The sequence below is a fragment of the Prorops nasuta genome, unplaced genomic scaffold, assembly GCF_024137725.1.
Source record: "Prorops nasuta isolate Cenicafe-Biocafe unplaced genomic scaffold, Cenicafe_Pnas_1.2 PNAS00015, whole genome shotgun sequence".
NCBI lineage: Eukaryota > Metazoa > Arthropoda > Insecta > Hymenoptera > Bethylidae > Prorops > Prorops nasuta.
Window position 1 is genome coordinate 269,582 of NW_027116812.1, and position 20,914 is coordinate 290,495.

At 36.3% G+C, this 20,914-nt stretch overlaps 1 protein-coding gene across 2 annotated transcripts in view; it reads right to left on the bottom strand.

The window, feature by feature from the left end:
* Nucleotides 1–20,116, bottom strand: part of Nmdar2 (NMDA receptor 2) — a 55,983-nt gene extending 35,867 nt beyond the window's left edge. For both annotated transcript variants that reach the window (XM_066736179.1, XM_066736178.1), the window contains exons 1-2: nucleotides 19,228–20,116; nucleotides 17,563–17,734 (exon numbers count right to left, since the gene is read on the bottom strand). In XM_066736179.1, coding sequence (XP_066592276.1) covers nucleotides 17,563–17,734; nucleotides 19,228–19,533 — 478 coding nt within the window. In that variant the 5' untranslated portion in view covers nucleotides 19,534–20,116. The remainder of the gene's footprint in view (nucleotides 1–17,562; nucleotides 17,735–19,227) is intronic.
* Nucleotides 20,117–20,914: the final 798 nt, after the last annotated feature.

The following is a 20,914-nucleotide window of genomic DNA, read 5'->3' on the forward strand; positions in this document are numbered from 1 at the left end:
GCTCGGAAACTGGGGAGGTTGGCCAGCTTTAGCCTCATAATCCTGCACGTTCCACTGGTAATCCAGACTGTGCACACGCTTGCGTGACCACGTAAAACCAGTTGCAGCTGCACCAGTCGTTGCGCGCCGTGGCGTCGTGCCACCTCACGTCACATAGGATTGCGCACACGTTACACTTTCCTCGACAGCTGATCGCGAGAATTGCGCGCGATGCGGGCGCACCTGAAGATTCTCGTCCTTGCGCTGAAGACGGTTCCGGATGTCAAAACTATTCCAGCCATCGAACTTCCCATTTCGAAGGTAAACACGCGACTGGCTTGGAGATTTTTTTTCGTTGTACGAGTAGTTGCGTCGATGTGTGTAGGTGGTGGTGGCGGTGGCTCGTGCAGTCTTTCTCGATAAAATCGACTCGCCGCGCGACAGCTGACCCCCCCCCCCCTCTCGCGACTCTCCTTGCAGGACTCCTTCGCGCGTATCGAACAAACGATAAGCGACGCACGACTGATCTTGTGGATTGGTGCGTGAATTTGATAAGAGTCGAATGAGTGGTGTATAGGATAATCCTGATGGAAGTGTTTTTTTTTTTTGATGGAAGAACTTTGCGCGTTTTGACGAAGTAGGATTTTATTTTGAAGCTTCGGGTTATACGCGATGACCCTACGACGGTATACCCGCGAGAGTATAGCGGCGAACTGTCACGAGGACGGAGCGAAGCAGCCAGTTAGCCCTCGTCTCGCTTCGGGTGTCGGGACTCTCGGGAGCCGAGAGTGGGAGACAGGGGAAAAGGCAAGGCCAAGTCAGCCGACTAGGCTAGCAGCAAGCGAGTCTCTCTCTCTCTCTCTCTCTCTCTCTCTCTCACCATGTTCTTACTCGCGCCCCATTCCCTAACTTAGTCACGTGACAGTCTCTCGTCTCAGGTTAACCCCTCGTTGACGCCTCGTCACGCTCCTCACCCTCACATCCCCCTCTCACCCTCCCTTTCCTGTACTTGCAAATATCACTCTCCTCCCCCCCCCCCCCCCCCCCACTTTCGAAAACTTGTTTTTATTATTATAAATAACGTCAATTCATACAATAGCTAGAACCGTTGACATGCTATAGATTTTTGTGTTCAATCACACAACGTTTTCTTTTTCAAATTTACACACCACTACCCTAAGTACACCTATTCAATTGCAACGCAGCCTGGACCATTAGCCAGCGACCAGCAAGCACTACTTTCTCTACTCCACTGACCGTAAACACCGTGGATTTTCATGAAACTTGCGAGAGGAATCACGTGGGCTCGCCCGCGCGTTACCACTACCTACCACCCTACGTTTTGTCTCCACTTGCAACCAGCGGTATTCCTTGGCGAATCGTCGGACTGCACTTGCGCGCATCGTGCAGCTTCCACTCGCACACATAGATACGCTCGAGGGCGCTTCATTCGAAACTGGCCCACGGACAGATTGTATTTGTGCCTTTACCAATTGCGGTTAACCTTGATAATGGTTGTAAAATATTCTGCGGGAACCAGTGGAAACAACGATGTGTGGTCGGGCAAGTGGTTAAGTAGAGGAATAGTCGGACAGGGGCCGGCGCGGCAGACCAGCGGTGATTTCGATAGTGTCAATCAGATCCTACGAGAGAAACGAGTTAAAGGTGGGGGAGGGGGAGGGGGATTGGTAGCACCAGTAGAGTTTAAGCGGGTTTGCTGAAGCGAGTAACGAAATTCTCATGGCTTGCGCAACGGCGGTGGACCTCTGTTCTTTGGAATTTTATAGACGGCGCATGTGCGTTGTCATGACAACGATACTGTCGAAACCAAGCTCCGATCTTCCACTACCACATCGCACTTCTTCGCTTTGAACCAACACCATCGACATCTGTGTAACCTTAAAGCTTTCAACCAATTCCCCTTCCTCTATCCTATCATTACCTACCTTCTCCTTCTCCCTGCCGCCCTTTCCGTACAGATAGAGCCCCTTTGCTAAAACTTCTTCAGGTATACACTCACTTTACCGTTCTTTCTCCCTCGGTTCTTTTTTTCCTCTTTTTCTACATCTACTTTTTTATCCCCCCCCCCCCCATTATTTTCATAAGTCGACGTATCAGTATTATCGTAATAAACGAGCCTATGCCTCGACCATGCTGCCTCACTTGGCGAATCTTTTTTCAGATTTATCCTGCAAAAGAAAAGTAACTTAATCCTGACGCTGCGTTATTGAAAATAAAAAATATTATTTCCTCTGATCTCGTGGAAACGCTTGTTCGGTAACTTTTAAGTAGCTTATAATATGTATTGTATTCTTTTACATTCGATAGCGTTAAAAGATTTAAATTCAAAGGGATTCTTGGAATATCGAATATCCGTTGTTAATTCATATGTTTTTTTTACCATTCCTGCTTCTAAATGAAACGTGATAAAGCCCTTTTCCAACAAAGCAGCGACGCGTAAAATATTTTCCAGATGCGAGATACTATACTATACTATTTATCGAATGTGTCATGAAGATTTTTCTAAGAAAAAGCTATATTATATACATTTGATAAAATATGTATATGATTCTGGTGCACCACATCAATCTTTTTCTCCAGATATAAAATCATCAAGGTACTCCAATGCTGCTCCATTGAATTGAAACAGATTCATGGTTGATACTGGGCAGGCTGTATACGCTTACATAACGTGCCTTGCATACAGTGCTCAGTGAGCTTTAAATTTATACAGATGTGCACAGAGTCTTGCACGCGTTTGCTCACTTGTTGCGGTAGGCTAAATTATTATTTAAAATGCACACGATTGCAAAAGCGTACAGCTTACAATTTTGTGAAAAGTAGTAAAATAAATCTCTAGAATGAAATAATGAAATAATTATACATCGGTCACAATTATACGAACAGCTTGTGATACACGCGGAATAAATTCATCTGCTTTCTTCTTATTCGATGTAAAATTCCATCCAACAAATATCCCACGTGCTGTAAATTGTAGTCCCTGTATCAATTAAGAGCAGCAAGTTATAAGCTCGAGAGACATTTTTACAGGCTGAAAACTAAAGTGGTGTAATTTGTGAAAAACGAGTCTGAGTGGAGAGAGTATACTATTTTCAACTCCTCTTAATATCGCAAGAGCCTCTCTCGAATTTCGTCGACGAAAAACGATAAGAACGAATTGACTAGCACAACGATATATCGATGTGTGCTTTTAGAAATTCGCGGGAGGTTTTGGAGAAGAGAGAAACTTAATCCTCCTAGGACTGATTCGTTCGCCGAAGCTTTACGATAGCCATCGGACCTCGTGGGCAAAACTCGTGGGCTGCCAGACGACCAGAGTACACTTTAACATTCTACGCACGTTTATCCTTTTTATTTCTTATTTTCTTTTTTTGCCACATGGCTGCATCGGTAAATTCGCACGCGGGATCAGTCGAGCGTATCGTGGCTTACACGACGAGGCTTTGACCAATGAAAACAAATTGTATTTTATTAATAAAAAAAAAACAACGAGTGTACACAGCGATCTATTCTGCGCTTTACACTGTGGATGTATTTTGAGTCTCCGATGGATGAGGCTTAATGGTCTGAAAGCGTTCAATATTTCTCAAGGTATCACGTTTTTCTATGTATTCTCCCTCGAAACAGGAGGGAAAGGAAGAAACATATTATAAGAGAAAATCTTTGATATCGACGATATCTCTGTAAAAAGTCTCTATCAGAAATTATAATGAAAGACTAAACTTCGTAACGATCACATTAGAAGGATATAGTATTACAGAACAGAAGTATTATATGTACGATTTATATTTTATATATAGAAATGCATGAAGACATTCGTTGAAAACGAAATTTTTGTTTTCTTATCTTTTCACCTTTGAATCGATTTACTAACAAGCATATTCGTAGTTACTATAGTGACTTTGGGTTTATATTATGTTTTCTTTAATATGGATGAAATAAATTCTAATTTTAAAGGTATCGGTTGTTTTAATTACCAACATTTCTGTAATTACAATACAAAAAATATATTGTATATTATTGATTTCTTATGTTTTTAAACTACTTATTTTTGGTTCATTTACACTAAAGAGCAACCCGAATTTATTATTATTGACTATAGAATTTAAACTCTCTGTCTCTGCTTTGGTTAAAGTCATTTAAACTTGGCTTAGACTACATGCTATAAGTACACAATCGCATCATAGCTTCCCACGATATACTTAAAACATGTTGCAGAGTTGATTTAGTTTTTCAGGTAATTAAATGCTCGGACTGGAAATACACTCATTTATTAGATTTAGATTATTTTGATTGTCAAACTTTTTTAATAGAGCTGTGTGTAGTTATAGTTTAGAATATTTATCTTATTTTATTTGTTATTACATGTTTATTATTCTTTAGTTTTTAGGGAGGTAAGTGAATGGTATAATAATTTGGGGTTGTAGGTCCTTCAGTATCGAGCGTCACGTGTAGCTGCAAGAACAAAGAAAGCTTTTTTGACAAGATGAAAGCTATTAATTCTGAAGAAATAGGACATAGTATGTCGGAATGACACTGATAAACTAATAAAAATAATGGAGGAGCCAGGTTTCATTTTGCTCGTATTGGTGTACTGACGGGAAATAACAAGCTCACTGACTGATGGCCGCATCATTAAAGTTACTCATCCTATGATTAAATGCATTCATAAAGCTTGCTATTGAAATTTGGTAAAAATAAAAATAATTGTTATTATTCAATTTGCTTACCATTTTTTTTTTCGAAAGACATCAAATCGTACTTTCTGTACTTAAGTAATTTTTCAATTTTTGATACTTTGTCAAGAAAAATTAATAAATCAGTTTTTTGTTATATTTGAACGAATAAATATTACTATTTAGAAAAAATGAATGCAATAAATTTATGAGGGTGGAGTGGGTGAAGATTGAGATTTGGGCAGTAATTCAGTAAAGGAACGTGAAATAGGAATTGAGATAAAAAGGTAGGTAGAGTAGGAAATTATATGAAGTAGTGGACTTAGCGGAGCTAACGGGGAGCCAGAGCTCAGCACGAAGCGCTCTGTCGCCGTCTTGTCGGGTTGCATTTGCATCCAGCTTCCAAAGTACCACAGACCTATTTACCTATGCAAATGAATGTCCCTTCCATCCTACTAGAATATCTCTACCTTTGAGATTTTTCTTTCCTCTTTCCTTTGCCAGCCTTCCTATACTAAGACAAATAAAAAGAATACTCAATAAAATAAACAAAAATTTAGTCACTGGCCTTGATTGCATTTGGCCTCTATCTCTCTCTCTCTCTCTCTCTCTCTATACATATACATATATATATATATATATATATATATATATATATATACATTATAGGACAATCAGATACCAAGTGGAGTGTTTCGCTGTTTTATTTTATAAGAAAAAAGATTGACACATAATTTCATGAATCTATAAGCTTAAAGCGGCAGGAATGATTAAAATTAATTAAGTAGTTATAACTATGTATTTTATTTGATTTATACGTGCATGTTTTTCAAATTCTATCTCATCCATGTGCTAAATATTTTATTTAACAGGTAGAACGATTTGAAAATCAGATTTAAAATCATATAAAGCAATACGCTCGGTTAATGCGAGGGATAAAAAGTTTAGTATAATAATTTGACGTTATTATACAACAATTTGAGTTATTGCTTATACAAACATATGTATATAAATAATGCTATTAACATTAATACATTAAAAATGAAATTAAGTAAAAAAGGAAGAAGCTTTTGCATAAAAACATTATTACAAATATGCAAAAAAATCTTGTTACATTGTAGCAGCACTATATAGGAGAGTTAGTATCAGTTTCAGGAGAATGTAATCGCAATTAAGTATTATTTGTTCAGCGGGATTCTAGAAGCTGCTTAGGATACTTGCTGACCAAAATTGTAATTAAGATGGGAAATGTAGTTTGTGGACGGTGCGTGACGTCGTGTTAGAACATTGTATGGGGAGGGGGGGGGGGGGGGAATGTTATTGTGTGGAAGGCATACATTAAACTACAGTAACTGTTATTTGAGCAGGAGAGAAACTCGTTGGAATGAAATAGGGTGGTAGGAAGTGAAACAGGGGGTGGAGGAAAAGGGAAAGGGGGTCCGATGGGATGGGATCGGATGGAATAGAATAGAATAGATCTGGCTCGACTTCGTTCTATCAGCTAGTACAATTCGGATAACCTCTCTTATATTTTTTCTCTTCTATTGCTGTTTATTCGTACTACGTTATTGCTGTGTTCCTACAAGCTGCGAACTCAACACGTGGCTCAGATTGTTATTATGCGCACATTTGGGTCACAAAAATTTTAATATCCTTATAAATATGTAGTCGTTTTATAAACCATTAACTAATTTCCTCGTGTTATACGTCGAAACTTTTTTAGGTGTATATCATCTTGGTGCATAAAACTTTAATTCCAGATTATTCTTCTAAAACATTTAAACTTAATTTCGCTGCATTTCCATTTTAGTTTTGGACAGAGTTCATATTTCTAATCCTATTAAAAGAGCTACCCAGCTTGAAAGCAACTTTAGAATTGAAGAAAGTTATTTTGCATAGGATGAGTTCAAAAATTACTGAAAAATGGAATCTCGCTGAAAATCGACAAAATGCATATCAAGCTTCACAAAACCATCTATTATTAATTATTGATGTGTAATCAACGTTCGCTTTCAACTCGTTGGTGATTTTGAGGATACGGAAAGTATTATTACTGTAGCAATACTCTTGTTCTTTTTAGGATAAGAAGGAATAGATAACCAGATGATGACGACATTGTCTAAGACGTGCAGGAAATACCAAGACCTGGACGTTGCATACATTTATATGGAAACATAGATATGAACTAGTGTACATATATCAATACCCTGCTTCACCAATATTCAGTAATATGGGGTGATAAGTGTCAATTATCGGTTATGTACGGCCTATATATCATTGATAATGTAGCAAGGGAAAGTGGAAATATTCGAGGGCCCCTAATTATCTACGAACGATATGTGATAAGGTTATAAAATAATAAGGTAAATGAAAATTACTAGTGATATAATTAACTATTTTACATCAACTAAAATCATTATCTGCTGGAAAAATAAATGAGAGAAAAATTATATTTATTTTGAAATTAAAAAAAATTCATGTTGAAGACAGTCAAGTTCTAGTTTGTACAGAGAAATTCAAGTAAAGAAATGCACGTTGATGCAGTGGAAGAAAATAAAGCTGAGCCATAACAGAAAGGAGAACAGTGCAGCAGTCTGTAGTATCAAAAGTAAAAAACCAAAGAGGCAATGGACGCTGCAATGGACAAGATTGTCTTCTATTGCCTTACTTCAAATGTACTATGCACATATATAGCATTATAGCATATATCTCCAGACTTTGAAATTCAATGCAGAAAATGGAAGACGAAGTCGAAACACGAACGTCATTCAGCTCCAAGAGATCAGAGAGGAGCGTGTGTTCGTTTGTGTGTCTATGCAGCTACGGATCTACCAGATATTTACTTGAAGAAGCATGTGATATTAACTTCAACAAAGACGAAGCATAATATATCGTAGCTTTATCCAGTTCATCTTAAAAGCAAAGTATCATTGTTTATTTTATTAGGAATGAAGATCAAAGTTTGATTTCTGTGCACATATAAGGAATTATTACGTTATAGAAAGGTACCGAAAAGAGGTAGAGTAGCAAAGAGAAAAGGATACATCATTGGACGAACAATGTCTGAAGAAATCAATAGATCGCCATTGCATGTAACAAAAGCATGTCAGTGTCTAATAAATAAAGCTTACGTGAAAGGCAAAACGACTTTTTCTCCTGGCATCCTTTTTTTCACTTATTGAAGCTTGGCTTCGCTCGCTTCATCAATCCGTCAACGTCGACGTCGAGTTAAATCTAAATCTTCAACGATAAACCTTATCACAGCAAATATATGAGGGTAGTTTTCTTAAATATGCTAAGTCAATCGACACGCAGTGATGTTCTTTTTTTATCCCAACCACCAAGCATTTTATACGGTAGGTACTATAAGTAAATACAACATTTTCAAGGATTTTCTGATTTTACCCAATGAACTCGCTAACCACAAAATTCTACCTTTTAAAACACAACATAATCAATATTTTGTAAAATCATTATATTCCTCACGAACATAGATTTTTTTTTCACTCGCTTTTTCTCTACTGTAACCAAAAAAGCTTGTAAAAAGCATACTAGCAAATTTAAAACGGTAATTGGTCCTTCGTTAGCGGCACCTGTTCCAGTAAAATGTCTCTGGTAAAAGTTCCAAATATTCAGCAAATGAAATATTTTACAGTGTTAATTTCGTACGGAAATGAAGTTGTTTTCTAATGTAATATACCAATTTTTTACACAAAATGCCATTTTGCCTAATTAGGTTAAAAAAATATAAGTAACAGAGTACTACTTGCAAAAAAAGTTGTTTTATCAGACCTTTGAAGTTCAATCTCTATTACATTATGCCAAGGTATATGATTTCACAACATTTCATGAAAATCTGTATTAAAGTATGCATAATTGCTGCTTCATTAATAGTTGATTCGGTGGAATTAATTATCGGATGATAATGAATACGCGCATGGAACCTTTTACCTGTTAAGTATTAACTCTAGCAGCGTTAAATTTTCGAGTGCACCCTAGGGAAGAGTATACTAAGATATTAAAATGGAAGTACAAGTACTACTAAGTTTCCGATTTTCGAGAGGTAAAAGATTCACATCCATTTGCCATAATATTTTCAGCTGGAGTATTTCTGCATTGCGTGTTTCTTTGGTAAAAAAGTTTTTATCGTAAAGACAAGCAAAGGAAGAATTATATAATGACTTTGCGAAACTTAGCTAAAACTTTGCTTGCTTCAACCTCCTCTTGGCAACAAAAATCTAAAATGCCATAAGATTCAAGTCGCGACACTGAAGAAAATATTCAAAGAATCAAAATATTCCTATATAATAAATCTCAAGCTTTATTTTCTGCTTGATTTCTTACACGGAGTTTGTTGGTGAGCAAAAAAAGCTTAACGAGCCCTAGCAAACTTGTAATACACGCCGAATTCATCCACAAAATTTACCAACTTTTTCTGAATACGTTGGCACACAAGTTTAACTTAATATATGATTAATTGAAAAACTTACGAACAAATAAAATGAGTTGCACCAAAGTTCGTGGTTTATAAGTAATCAACTGAAGCGTTCTACTAATCGATCGAAACAAAAAATTTCTCCTATCTCCTTGACCTTTTCGGATCTTTCTCCTCTCACAACCCTGAACGTCTTACACTAATCTCATTGTAATACAATTATCAGACTGTTCAATTTTGCTGAATCAACGTCAGCTGCAGGGAAAAAGTTCTTACGAATCTTTTAATTATATTATAACTTGACTCCACTTTTTAAAGACTGTTTAAACGCATAAGCTTTCATCTATGGAATCGTGAAATGAAAAAATCAATAAAATGAAAAAACATGTTCCACGATAAGCTAGTTGAAATTGAGATGAATATATTTGTCAGTAAACATAGAGTGTACATTATTGTAGTCAAATTTAATAAAAGGGAAAGTGATATTGATCCATTACTACATTTAATCTCATTATTTTCTATATCGATTTTTCTGCAAAATTTATATTTCACTTTATGTTTTAGGTAGTTATTTTTTTATTCAGTTTGTACATTAAAATGGAAGTACCATGTTTAACTCAGGGGGGTCAGAGTGACTCTTTGTGTGATAGAATACCCATCGTAACTTCCTGCTAGACTTCTGCTAAATGAACGAAGTATTTTTTGTATTTATGAGAAAAAGTATAGAATAATGCTTGCGTAGGTAGTGATTTTGTCACAGCGCGATTTTCATTGGAGAAGTATCTCGGTAGGAGGTGGAAGGAAATATATAAAGATTGATGTATATAGTATAGTACATAGAAAAGCCGCGAGTGCTTATAAGAGGTACGAAAAGCTTCGCACGCTGTTCGTTCACTTTTGCTGCAACTGCTGCTTCCCTTGATACGAGCTTTACGCAAGCAAGATTTTTAACAGAACACCACGACACGTTTTTATCATGCCCTCTTGCGCAACATGCTATTGAAATTTATTAAAGCAAAAACACCTATATTTATCCTAGCTATTTCCTCCTCGTAAAAAGCATGATTTCTTATTGCTGCTGGCTTCTTCCTTCCTGCTACATTACCGTATATACCATCGTAACTTAATCCATAAAATTGTTTATGCATGGCGGTGAACTTTCGATCAAAAGCAATATCTAAATAGGGGAGACCGGAATCGATTGTAACAAAATGAGACTATTTTTTTCTAACGAACCTACCAGTGTTAAAAATTTTAAAGGAAATGGTGATACTTGCAGCATATGTCTAGAATGCAATAAATTTATTTTTACTCGAGTGATATTTTAATTTATCTATATACGCAAAAGATTAATATAGTACCACGTGCAATTTATTACATTCGGCACCACATAGGTTTCAATTGTAACATATACCCGTAATTCCTATAGTGCATGGATATGAAAGTAGTCGAAAAGACTTCGGTAAATGAAGTATGTTATTTAAAGATTAACATGCATTAAAAAAATGACTTGTAAAATATCAAAATAACAACGATCGACTGTTTTATAAAAATAAAACTCTTTTTATACAAAATAATTTTATTTCATGTAACATATGAATATTTACTTTATCAACATGAGATACTTATTGCAATATGTATTGTGTTATTATTGACGCGATAGAAGCATCTACGATTTTCCTGTTCGATTAGCATGGTACAATCGACACTAGTTTACTTGTTACAAATGACCCAATCCTTTCCAAGATACTACGTATAGTAAAATTTCGTCAACATAATTTTGTTTAAAATTCGCTATACATTAAGAAATACACTCAAATAAACGATGATTTCAAATATGTATTGAATTTTAATATTTACACAATAGTAACTGAGCAATTCAAACTTAAAGAACAAGTAAAATATTTACAAAAGAGTGCAGAAAACTGATTTTCCCATTTCTACAAACAGTGGCTTAGCATTAGTGGCCCTAAACTATTGCAACTACAGCGTCTTCTAGCATTCAAGAAAGATACTAAACGATTTTAAATTTCATTGATGGACCGAGCCACAAATTTGGATGTTACTACCGACACGTTTTACAATTGTGCGTGTGTGATTCCGGCCTCCCTTATATATAATTTAATGTAACACGTCAAACTCACGCAATGCCTAATATTCAAAAACAAGAGAAGTATGATTGCAGATAGGATCTTCAATCCCGAGCGAATTATAACCGCGTTTCTAGGCTCCTGCCCGTACCTTAACTAATTGTCTGCCACCGTAATTAACGATACAACACCAGCATCCCGACACTCCAATTACTCTCACAGCTCATCCGCGTAATTAATTTTTTTCTCGCCCTCTTTCTGTAAATAGCGCAAATCATAACGAATATTATTTGCTCTTACATTATTGCTTTTTTCGTCCCCTTCGTCATTCTCTTTAGCATGGAGGTAAAGTTTTTCATGGTGAGAATATAAGTGAACATCTCTTGTGGATATTCAATTCAATTTGCGCAAATATCATTCTCACAAATATGAGAAGATCGTAGTTTTGCAAAGAATGGATGGAGTGAATAAATGATGAATGGAGAAACGGAAGATGAACGAGATATAATAGGGTGGCAAAAGAAAAGATGGGGAATGAGTGATTGTATTTTTCGCTGGAATAAGAATTACCTTTCGGAAAATGATTCGAGCGATTAATTTGCCTTCTGGCATAATTAGGGGAATAATTCGAGATTTAACTGGATCCTCAATCGTATTAGTTTCGAATCCTGACGAAGAGGCCACATATCGTATCTTCTCGCGAGTAACGACAACTTTTTATAGTCATTTGCTTCCTATTGGCAAAAAGTGGTAACGGAAAATATCTGCAAAGACTCTTAACCGAGATTTCCTCTATTAAACTGAATCTATCAGTGGCAGGTAGCCTTCTTTCCTTTTTGCATTTCTATCGACTATGTAAAAACGAATGAGAGATATTTTTTCTTTGCAAGTATATAAATAAGTTTTGAAATATTCAGTTTTTCGCGGTTACTCCTTATGCGAAAAGTCAGATCTATCAAAACAGTCACTGAAAACTATAACATGTTCTTAAGGACACTTGCTACGATTCTGTATACTTTGTATATCCTTCCCCCCTTTATCTCTCTCTCTCTCTCTCTCTCTTTACTCCTATTGGAGAGAAATATATGAGGAACAGGAAAGCGAGCTGCTTTATTATTCATATTCTTTGCAAAGTAGATTGCTTATAATAGTTTCAACTACTTGCGCTTTCGTGCACCCATTTTCAACAATTTCCCTACCTATGTAATACGTGCTCCGCCCACGTAAGCATACGCGATAGAGCGATCCATCTTTTATTTGAAATTTTATTACGAACGAGAATTATATTACAAATTAAAAACTTATATTTACATGGTAAAAGCAGAATGTCAATTACAAATTATTAAACAAACATCCCGCTAGGCTTTTTCCTTCAATATACATCACGCAAACAATGTGTTGCAACTGTTCACATTCTCTTAGGCAGAGTGCAACTTATAGAAACTTATATCTAACTGAACACCCAAACGGTTTGTGAAACTTTGTTAGAAATTCGTTATTCGAAAGTTACTAAATAGCTGTTCTGCCATTGCCGTTGATATTGAGTTTCGTGGATGAAATTGCATAGAGATTTTCAATAATGAAAGAAGCAGTACGAAAAGTGAACTTTCGTGGATGATAATGGAAGGTTCCTTTCTTCAAATTTTTTAATCAAACTAAACAATCAATTCCAATTTGTTAGTCTGATTGGGAGTCGATCAAGGCGTTGATTTGGAAAACCACACGGTAAAACACATCGTGGAACGAAGCGTTCTCCAGCTTTTCACCAGATGGCGCCAGCTCGCAAGCTCGTTAACTACCCGAAAAACTACTTTTACCCTCGAGCACTCGCCTACCAAGTGAAATTTTCATAGATTCTACTTAGAAGCTGTTACTACTAACGGCTTCATATCTTTTCAAATAATTGCCTTTTTCTATCTATGTAACTACTACCACGACTGCAAGCTGCTACTGGACCATAACGCAATCCTGCGCTCGTTTTGAACAAGGTCGATGTAGTCGACATCCAACTTATCCTTTTCATCCTCTATTGATTTTTTAATTAATTTCACAGTAAAAACGCTTTAGTGCAATAAATAATATTATTACCGAGTCATTAATCACACGGATCCATGTGATTTTCCAGCAATTCAATGATAGGTCTGAATAATTTATGACTTTACCACTGAAACAGACGACTCGTTAGGACCGGAATTAAACAAAAAGTTTATTGAATTATGGCATGGCACTTTGCTTAATTATACAAAAAAGTACAAGATTGTATAAGAATTCACAAGTCTCTGTGCAAATTATAATTAATTACTTTTCACATAATAAAATACATAGTCTAAAATACGCGTGAAAATGGATGGTAGTGAGAAATTAATGAATTTGTGTTACTCATCGTCTAATTTCTCAGTAAAGCTGGGTAGTTCTTTTATAAAGACTGTACAGTATCTTTTAAAACTTTTGGCTAACATATCTCGAATACAATCGAGTACGTACTATACCAAACTAGTAAATACAGGGGAAATACTACATATATGGTCGGACAACTTCATTAATGTTTATACTACTGACGCGAAGATAGACTTTCATATCGCAAGGAGAAAATATCAGCAAGTACTATAAAATTGCAATCTATGCAACGTACTTTGTATAGTACTTGCTGATATTTTTTTCTCCTTGCGATGTGAAAATCTATCTTCGTCGCAGTAGTATAAACATTAATGAAGTTGTCTGACCATATATATAGTATTTCCCCTGCACTTACTAGTTTTGTATAGTACGTACTTGATTTTATTGTTTGCTACTTTTACACAAGTAAACCTTGCATCAATCTGGAATGATGAGGATGAAAATTTGCTATTAAATTGTTGAAATTACAATGCTTCTCGAATACTGGGTTCGATCGCGACTGGCTACAACCGCACGATTCGATCTCCATAGAAACAGCTTCACGCGGATACTGTGTTTAACCGCGATGTTCAATTCACTCCGTGGTCAGGCCGTTTCCGGTTTTCTGACAAGCAAGTTAGGTCAACAGACCCATGTGAGAACTACCCGAATAGTACACAATATATTAATTAATAATACATCTTGTACTACATTGAAGGATTATATCAGTTCAATGATCCTAATATTATCACTCGTATATTATGCAGGGTGTCTCATTGACATATGTAAAATCTGTAGGGGGAACCAGGGCAGAAGGAGAAGGACTTTTATTATTTTTTGGTAACGAGTAATAAGCTGCTATGGGCCACCAAACATTTGTTATGAAAATTTGAAAATTCTGTGATTTTCGTTGAGCAGAGTGCGAATCAGCATCAAACGAGCATAGGGGCTTGTATGGCCCGTACTAATAACGACTATTAAATGTGTTATGCATATACGGTGCTAATTAGAACTCCGTCACGCTGTAAACGCAAAATTTTCTAATTTTCACAAAACATTTTTGATAGCCCAGTAACCTATATAATTCATTAATAAAATTTGCTCCAAATTAACCTCTCTATAGAGCTTTAAAGTGTTGATGTTTGTCCCTTATAAATCTTGTATTCCCTAGCTCGTACCAGCAATATTTTGGTAAAGCAGGATATATGGGGATATCGTATTTTTGAGTAACACCGATACGAAATTTAGCCAAAAAAAGCCATGTTTGTGTATTGTAAAACGAGTGGAGATTTATGAGAACAGCAGGTGAATTATTGATATAATGATACGTGACGTATTATGTGTTACGTGACGAAATTGAAGAAATGCAGCAACAGGCCGAAAATAAAAAGCAGCTGGCCCGCAGGCGTTCCGCAACATCCCGATGACACAATGCAGGAGATTAGAAAGGAAAAGGAGAGAGTTTTGGGAGAGAATGAATGCACAGAAACGCAAAAGTGCGTAAGCTCCGAAGGTCGGCTATTGTTGGCTTTAAGCCAAGATCTCCAACCGGAAACACCTGTACAAAGCTCATCTCTTCTGTTCTTTTCATTCACCTTTTCATACAATTCTACAGGATGATATACATACTTTTCGTAAATTTTTTATTTTTCTCTAGTGAGAAAGTGTAAAAAAAACTTATATATCTTGTCAGTAAAAATTATTTTTAACGCGATTAATATCCTAGAATAATTCTGACAATGATAAAAAACGATTTTTAGAATAATAAACGTAAATCTATATTTGGACTAAATATACGATCGTATTCTGGCTACATGGAATAGGATTCTGTCGAGTGTGTGTTTACGAAAGCTTACATAAATATATTTTCGAATTGTATAAAAGGAAATACGGACAAGCAGGTACTCGATGGCCACAGATCATATTGACCCTAAAGGAATAGAAACTTCAATAGGAAAACTTATCTAAGATTATCCGGCTTTGACCAATCTTCCATAGGAAGACTCGATAATTTCGTGCTTCCAAAAGATTGAAAGCTCGTTGTTTCAAGAAAAAAAATAGTGGAAGGTAGGGAAATATGCGAAGATTGCTGCTTGTAATTTTGAAACCCACGTATCTTTTGGATGCTACGAATTTCCTCTTGCATTTCTTCCTCGCCATTTTCCCCCCTTTTCTCTTCCACACACTTCCCAATGCTTATTCCATAGATTTTAAGAGCCAAGCTGCGCATGCGTCACTCCGCGAACAGAGCACGTTCATTCCAAAACGAACTTACTCAAACTTATTGTATAGATCACGAGCTTTCGAATACTAAGTATGGTGAAAGGGAGACTAACTGCTACCAAAACTATCTGAGAATAATGAAATAAAAATTAATTTGCTGAAATTTTGAAAATAATAAATGTAAAATGTGGAATAAAATAATGAATCATTCGTAGTGGTAGGCGTAAAGAGGTACATTAGGGAGACTGGATAAAATAGTTGGGAAAGTTTAGGGACTGTTTAGAGTTTTAGAGGCATACCATATAGCTGCGTTCCTACGCTCTAACCTACCAAACCAACGCTGTTATAATGCATTAACCTCAAGATCGCGGTAAAGTTAAATGAAAGTCTCTCGTAAAGGAGACAGTTCAAACACGCAGAGGGAACGCTATAGTTGCTCTCTTTCTCCCCCCCCCCCCCATGTCATAAGTCATCCTATCTCTCTGTTTTAGCCTATGCTACTGCTATCTACTATTTTCTCTATTACTAACACTGCTACTTCCGTATAACGCGCGAAAAATGAGTCGGAAATGGTGCGAATTAATAAAATAAAAAAATATTGCCTCAAAATTGAACAATAAAGTGACAGTCATTGCGAAAGTGAGTAGAGCATTTCGTAAATGTACAGCATTAAATTACGACAAACTAAGAAATATTTGCCTCTATCCTTCTCCAGCACATGTACACATACAGTATCTAGTCTGTCTATGTGTCTTCAACACAATTCCGAAGGGATTTTTTCGTGATAAAAATAACGTATATTAATGAGCAGGTATATTTCAGTAAATTTTTTCATACAAATCGTTACCCATCGTAAATGTATTCTTTGCTTTAAAGAAAGTAGCAAAAACAGCTTGCATTATATAGGATTTTTTACTCTAATGAAAAACGTATGCCATTAGATTAAATGACTCGAGTTAAATAATAAATTAAAGGTTTAGATTAAATTGTAATGGTGAGTGAAATAAGTTTTTGTAAAATGTAAAGGATTCTCTACTTCCCTGAGGCTTAACGTTTGGAAAATTCGAAAAGATTTCACGTATTATGTGAATTACTCTACGAGGATGAAATGATCTCCTTTGTGCAGAGAAAAAGAATACATAAAAATTTTCCACTACTTTATTACTGTAATGTCATATGGAAATTCGCCTGATTTTAGGAAACTTATAACTAACGATCATTGTTTTAATAATAAGCAAGTACATTGGCAATAGAGGATGGTAAAAACAAATTGTTTTGATGAGAAAGTTCAATTTTATTCTGACTTGCATTAGGTGTCAGCGTCGAGGCGGGATGCTTACTGGCGTCGTGGGAATTGATCCGAAAAATGGTGTATGCGGTATAGCAAGTGATACGATTGGCTTGTAAACATGTTCCGCTTCGATATATCCCAAGAGCCTCCGGTTTTCCAGCCTAGACCATTTTTGAGATTGGTATGTATATTTTCCATCTACTTTTTGAGACTTCAAAACGCTCGATCAGAAACTCTTTATATTACTTACGAGAATAGAGGAAGAAAGAATTTAGTTTACATTGCACCTTTAGAATTGCTTTTTACACACACACTCACAGAAATATAAAAAATTTTACGTTCAGGTTTGTGCAATTTATTAGCCCCAACAGTGGAGCATATTGATAAAAGACAATAAATAAAATGAGACATTTCTATTCCTTTGCAAGATTACTTCCCAGAAATGGACGAATTGTTAGATGTGACACTCACCTGTAGGACTAGGCGTTAATTCCTTCATGGCGATCCTTACATGAATATCGTAATGCTGAAATAAACCTAATCTTGGACCTCTTGTGCTCTTCTGGAGTGTACTGATTGCTGTAGTAACCGCTTTTGTGTAATCTCTCACACCAAAGGATTTGTATGGCACTATCATGCCTACCTGTAATCAATTTAGTATTGATTCAGCATAAACAATTTTCATTTAAAATTATTCGTTAAAAAAACTATTCACACATTATTTGTTTTAAATAATCGATTAAAGTATGTTCATAGTAGACAATTTCTGATACACTGAGTAAAAGTATCTAGTTCGAGTCGGACGAAAATTATTTATCCGTAAATAAGGGAAGGCAAATATTGTCACAACAAAGTTAAATCATAATGTTACAAGTTGAAAGAGATTCAATCTCTGACACGAAGATTTTCTGGTTTGCCTTATTATTACGAGAATGGACTGTGGGCACCTGTTGCATGAATCGATCGGCGTAAATAAGTTAAATCCATTTCAAAGTGTGAGGGGAGTAAGTTGAAACTGGGCCTATCTTCAGCTTATCGCAACCTTTGTCAGTAATTACTTCCTCTTTAGCGCGGACTGAAACTCTTTTCAATCTTTTGTCCTTTCTGTAATCCTGATATTATAAAAACTTTGTCACTTCGACTCCCCGCAGATTCAAAAGCCCTTTGTTAACAATTGAACAAATTTAAATTTCAAACTTTCAATCATGTAAACTTACAAGAATCTCGAAAAAATTTGTACCTTCGTAAAGCAGAAAGGTAATCAAGGATTGCAAAGACGACTAGCTAAAAATTGTCGAGCACTTTGCAAGAATTTCTTCAAAAGAAATCATGAAAATTATTTTATACATAGTGCGTGAAAGCTTAAATTCTGAACGTATACGCTAGACTGGGATTGATAGGAAAATTGGTTCGAATTTGCTCATGTGAAAGGACCTGTCATTCGCCTCTACACACTGGCTAAATGTCATATAAAATTTTATATATTTTTGCAGTTCAAGAAATCTGTACTATGATTTTACGTCGTAAAACCATTATTAAATTTGATGATATAACTGTACAAATATGGAAATGACTTGTGACAAAGGGGAGACTAAAAACAATATCATAAAGCTTAAACAGTTACAAAAGAGACCCAAAAAAAATAAAATTCTCATACACTTTAAACGGACTGAGAAAATGTTACAGAGCTCTGGAGATCAATCCTGACAATTTTCAATTAAATAATTCGATATTGTGTTCGGTCTCTTCTTAAATGGAATCTGTCCACAGGAATTGCGAAAGGAATGCATGCTGCATGGCTTAAACCAACGTTTTGAGAAACTATTCAAAATATGAGATGAAGATTACTGAAATGTTTGGTGCTTTGTAAAGAGAAATCTCGTAGCACAATTTGTATATACGATTAATGAAAAACAAATACGACTGTATTTACTTGTATAGAAAAAAAAATCATTTAAGAAAATAAAAGCTGTTTATTTGCTTTAATTTGGCAGTAAAATTGTCGAGTGATCGGGGTGGTCGTAAAGTACGGTATTGAAAGGGACAGAGGTGAGAGAAAAGGGGGGAGTGTGGTATATGTATATATAGATTGTTAAGAGAAGCAAAGAGGGAATAAAAACAGGTTGGTGGTTTTACCTTGAGTATGGTGGTGTTGTGGTTGTTGACAGTTGCAGAGTGTGGGGCATAAGTGAAGCGTGGATGTGGCCCTACAGTGGTAGAAGTGGTGCTAGTGGTTGGAAAGTTACGCAGACGGGTGGTATTGTGCAATCTTCCCTCGCCGAGCCTTACACTAGAATTACCACGTCCTATGCCTCTGCCCAACGAACTTCTATCGCTTGAACCAATCTTTATGCTACTGCCAATACGCGTTCCACTTTGCAGGATGCCTAGCACCAAAAGTGGTGTCATAAATGCCGTTACAAGAATCCAATATGTCTTCATCTTTTGTCTTCCTCTCCCCTTGCTATCAATCAGCTATCGATTCCTCCTTTCAGTAAAGAAACGACGAGCTAACAACGCTTTAAGATGAAATGGAAGAAGCATCGAGTAACAGGATTGTTCCAATTTAACAAATAGACTTTCGGCTTCTCTCTAAGCTTTCACCAAAAATCTCATGTTTATGCTTATATACCTCGTCTTCAGAAGACTTCTCGATTGTTTTGGGCTGTGTTATCGTTTTCTCGTATAATATTGCAATAATAATCGATGCTATTTAGGCAAAACCACGAAAACGAAACGATATCGTATCATGTTTGAGCGTGGGTGCTTCCAGTGATCCGATCCCTTCTCGTTAGCAATACAAGCTCGTCTTTTGTTTAATGGGATATCGTAGAGGTAAGATCCAGCCAAGAACTTTCTCTTCCGATTATTAAGTGGATCTAACAAGCACGGCGAACCGATTGGATCGATTTTAGTTATCCTGCTTTCCCATTGGCTAACTGAAGCTGCAATACCTCTGCTGCTGCACCCATCTTTTATTCCTCCAAGATCTCATTTAGCGTCTCAGCCCAGTCACCAAGCTGCAAGAAATTCCCTACTCGCTTCACCCTCCCACCCTCCCTCTCTCTCACTTTCTCTATTTCTCTTTCTCTCTCATCACCCCCCTTACCAAACCTTTCTTCGCTTGTTCCACTTTCAATCTTAACACAGTCTTTTCGTATAATCTTTGATCCACGATAAATTACCTTCACAATCCAACAAACCTCAAACTATTCACTTCCAGTCCCTATGATTAAGGGTGGCTTTAATTTTAACTGCTGTGCTTCTTTTTCTCCCGGCACAATCAACTTTTTAGAAATCTCCAACATTCTTAATTTTATCGGCAATCCCATTGAAACTTTCATGCTGCATTCTGCTTTCATCTGTCAATGTCCACTCTGAAAGAGTATAGTAACTGCTTTCTGGGTTTCATCGTTTGCCCCGACGTTTGGCTCAAGACTCTTCATGGAATTGTATAAGAGGGTAGTCCTTTTCTTTCTCTACTAGCCGACTCATCGCAGATCGTCACTCCTGGAAAAAGAGAAAGTAATTGCTCTCTTAATATAAAGGGTCGAATAAAACATGCACTATCGTTAAAGGTAGAATCGAGGGCAAAATCTTCGTCTGCTAAAGTCGTACCTACCTTCTCTCCTCCCTTTTCTCGCTTCGTCTATTACTCCATAAATAATTGATAATTAACAGCTTTTAATAAAAATTAAATAATATCAATAAGCGTAAAAAGCTTTAATAAAGTTTAGTAAAGAGGAAAATTTCAGCATGAAATGAGAGGCTGGTATTTCCATGCAGTTTCATATAAATTGCCAGCAGAATGTAAAGTGTTTGG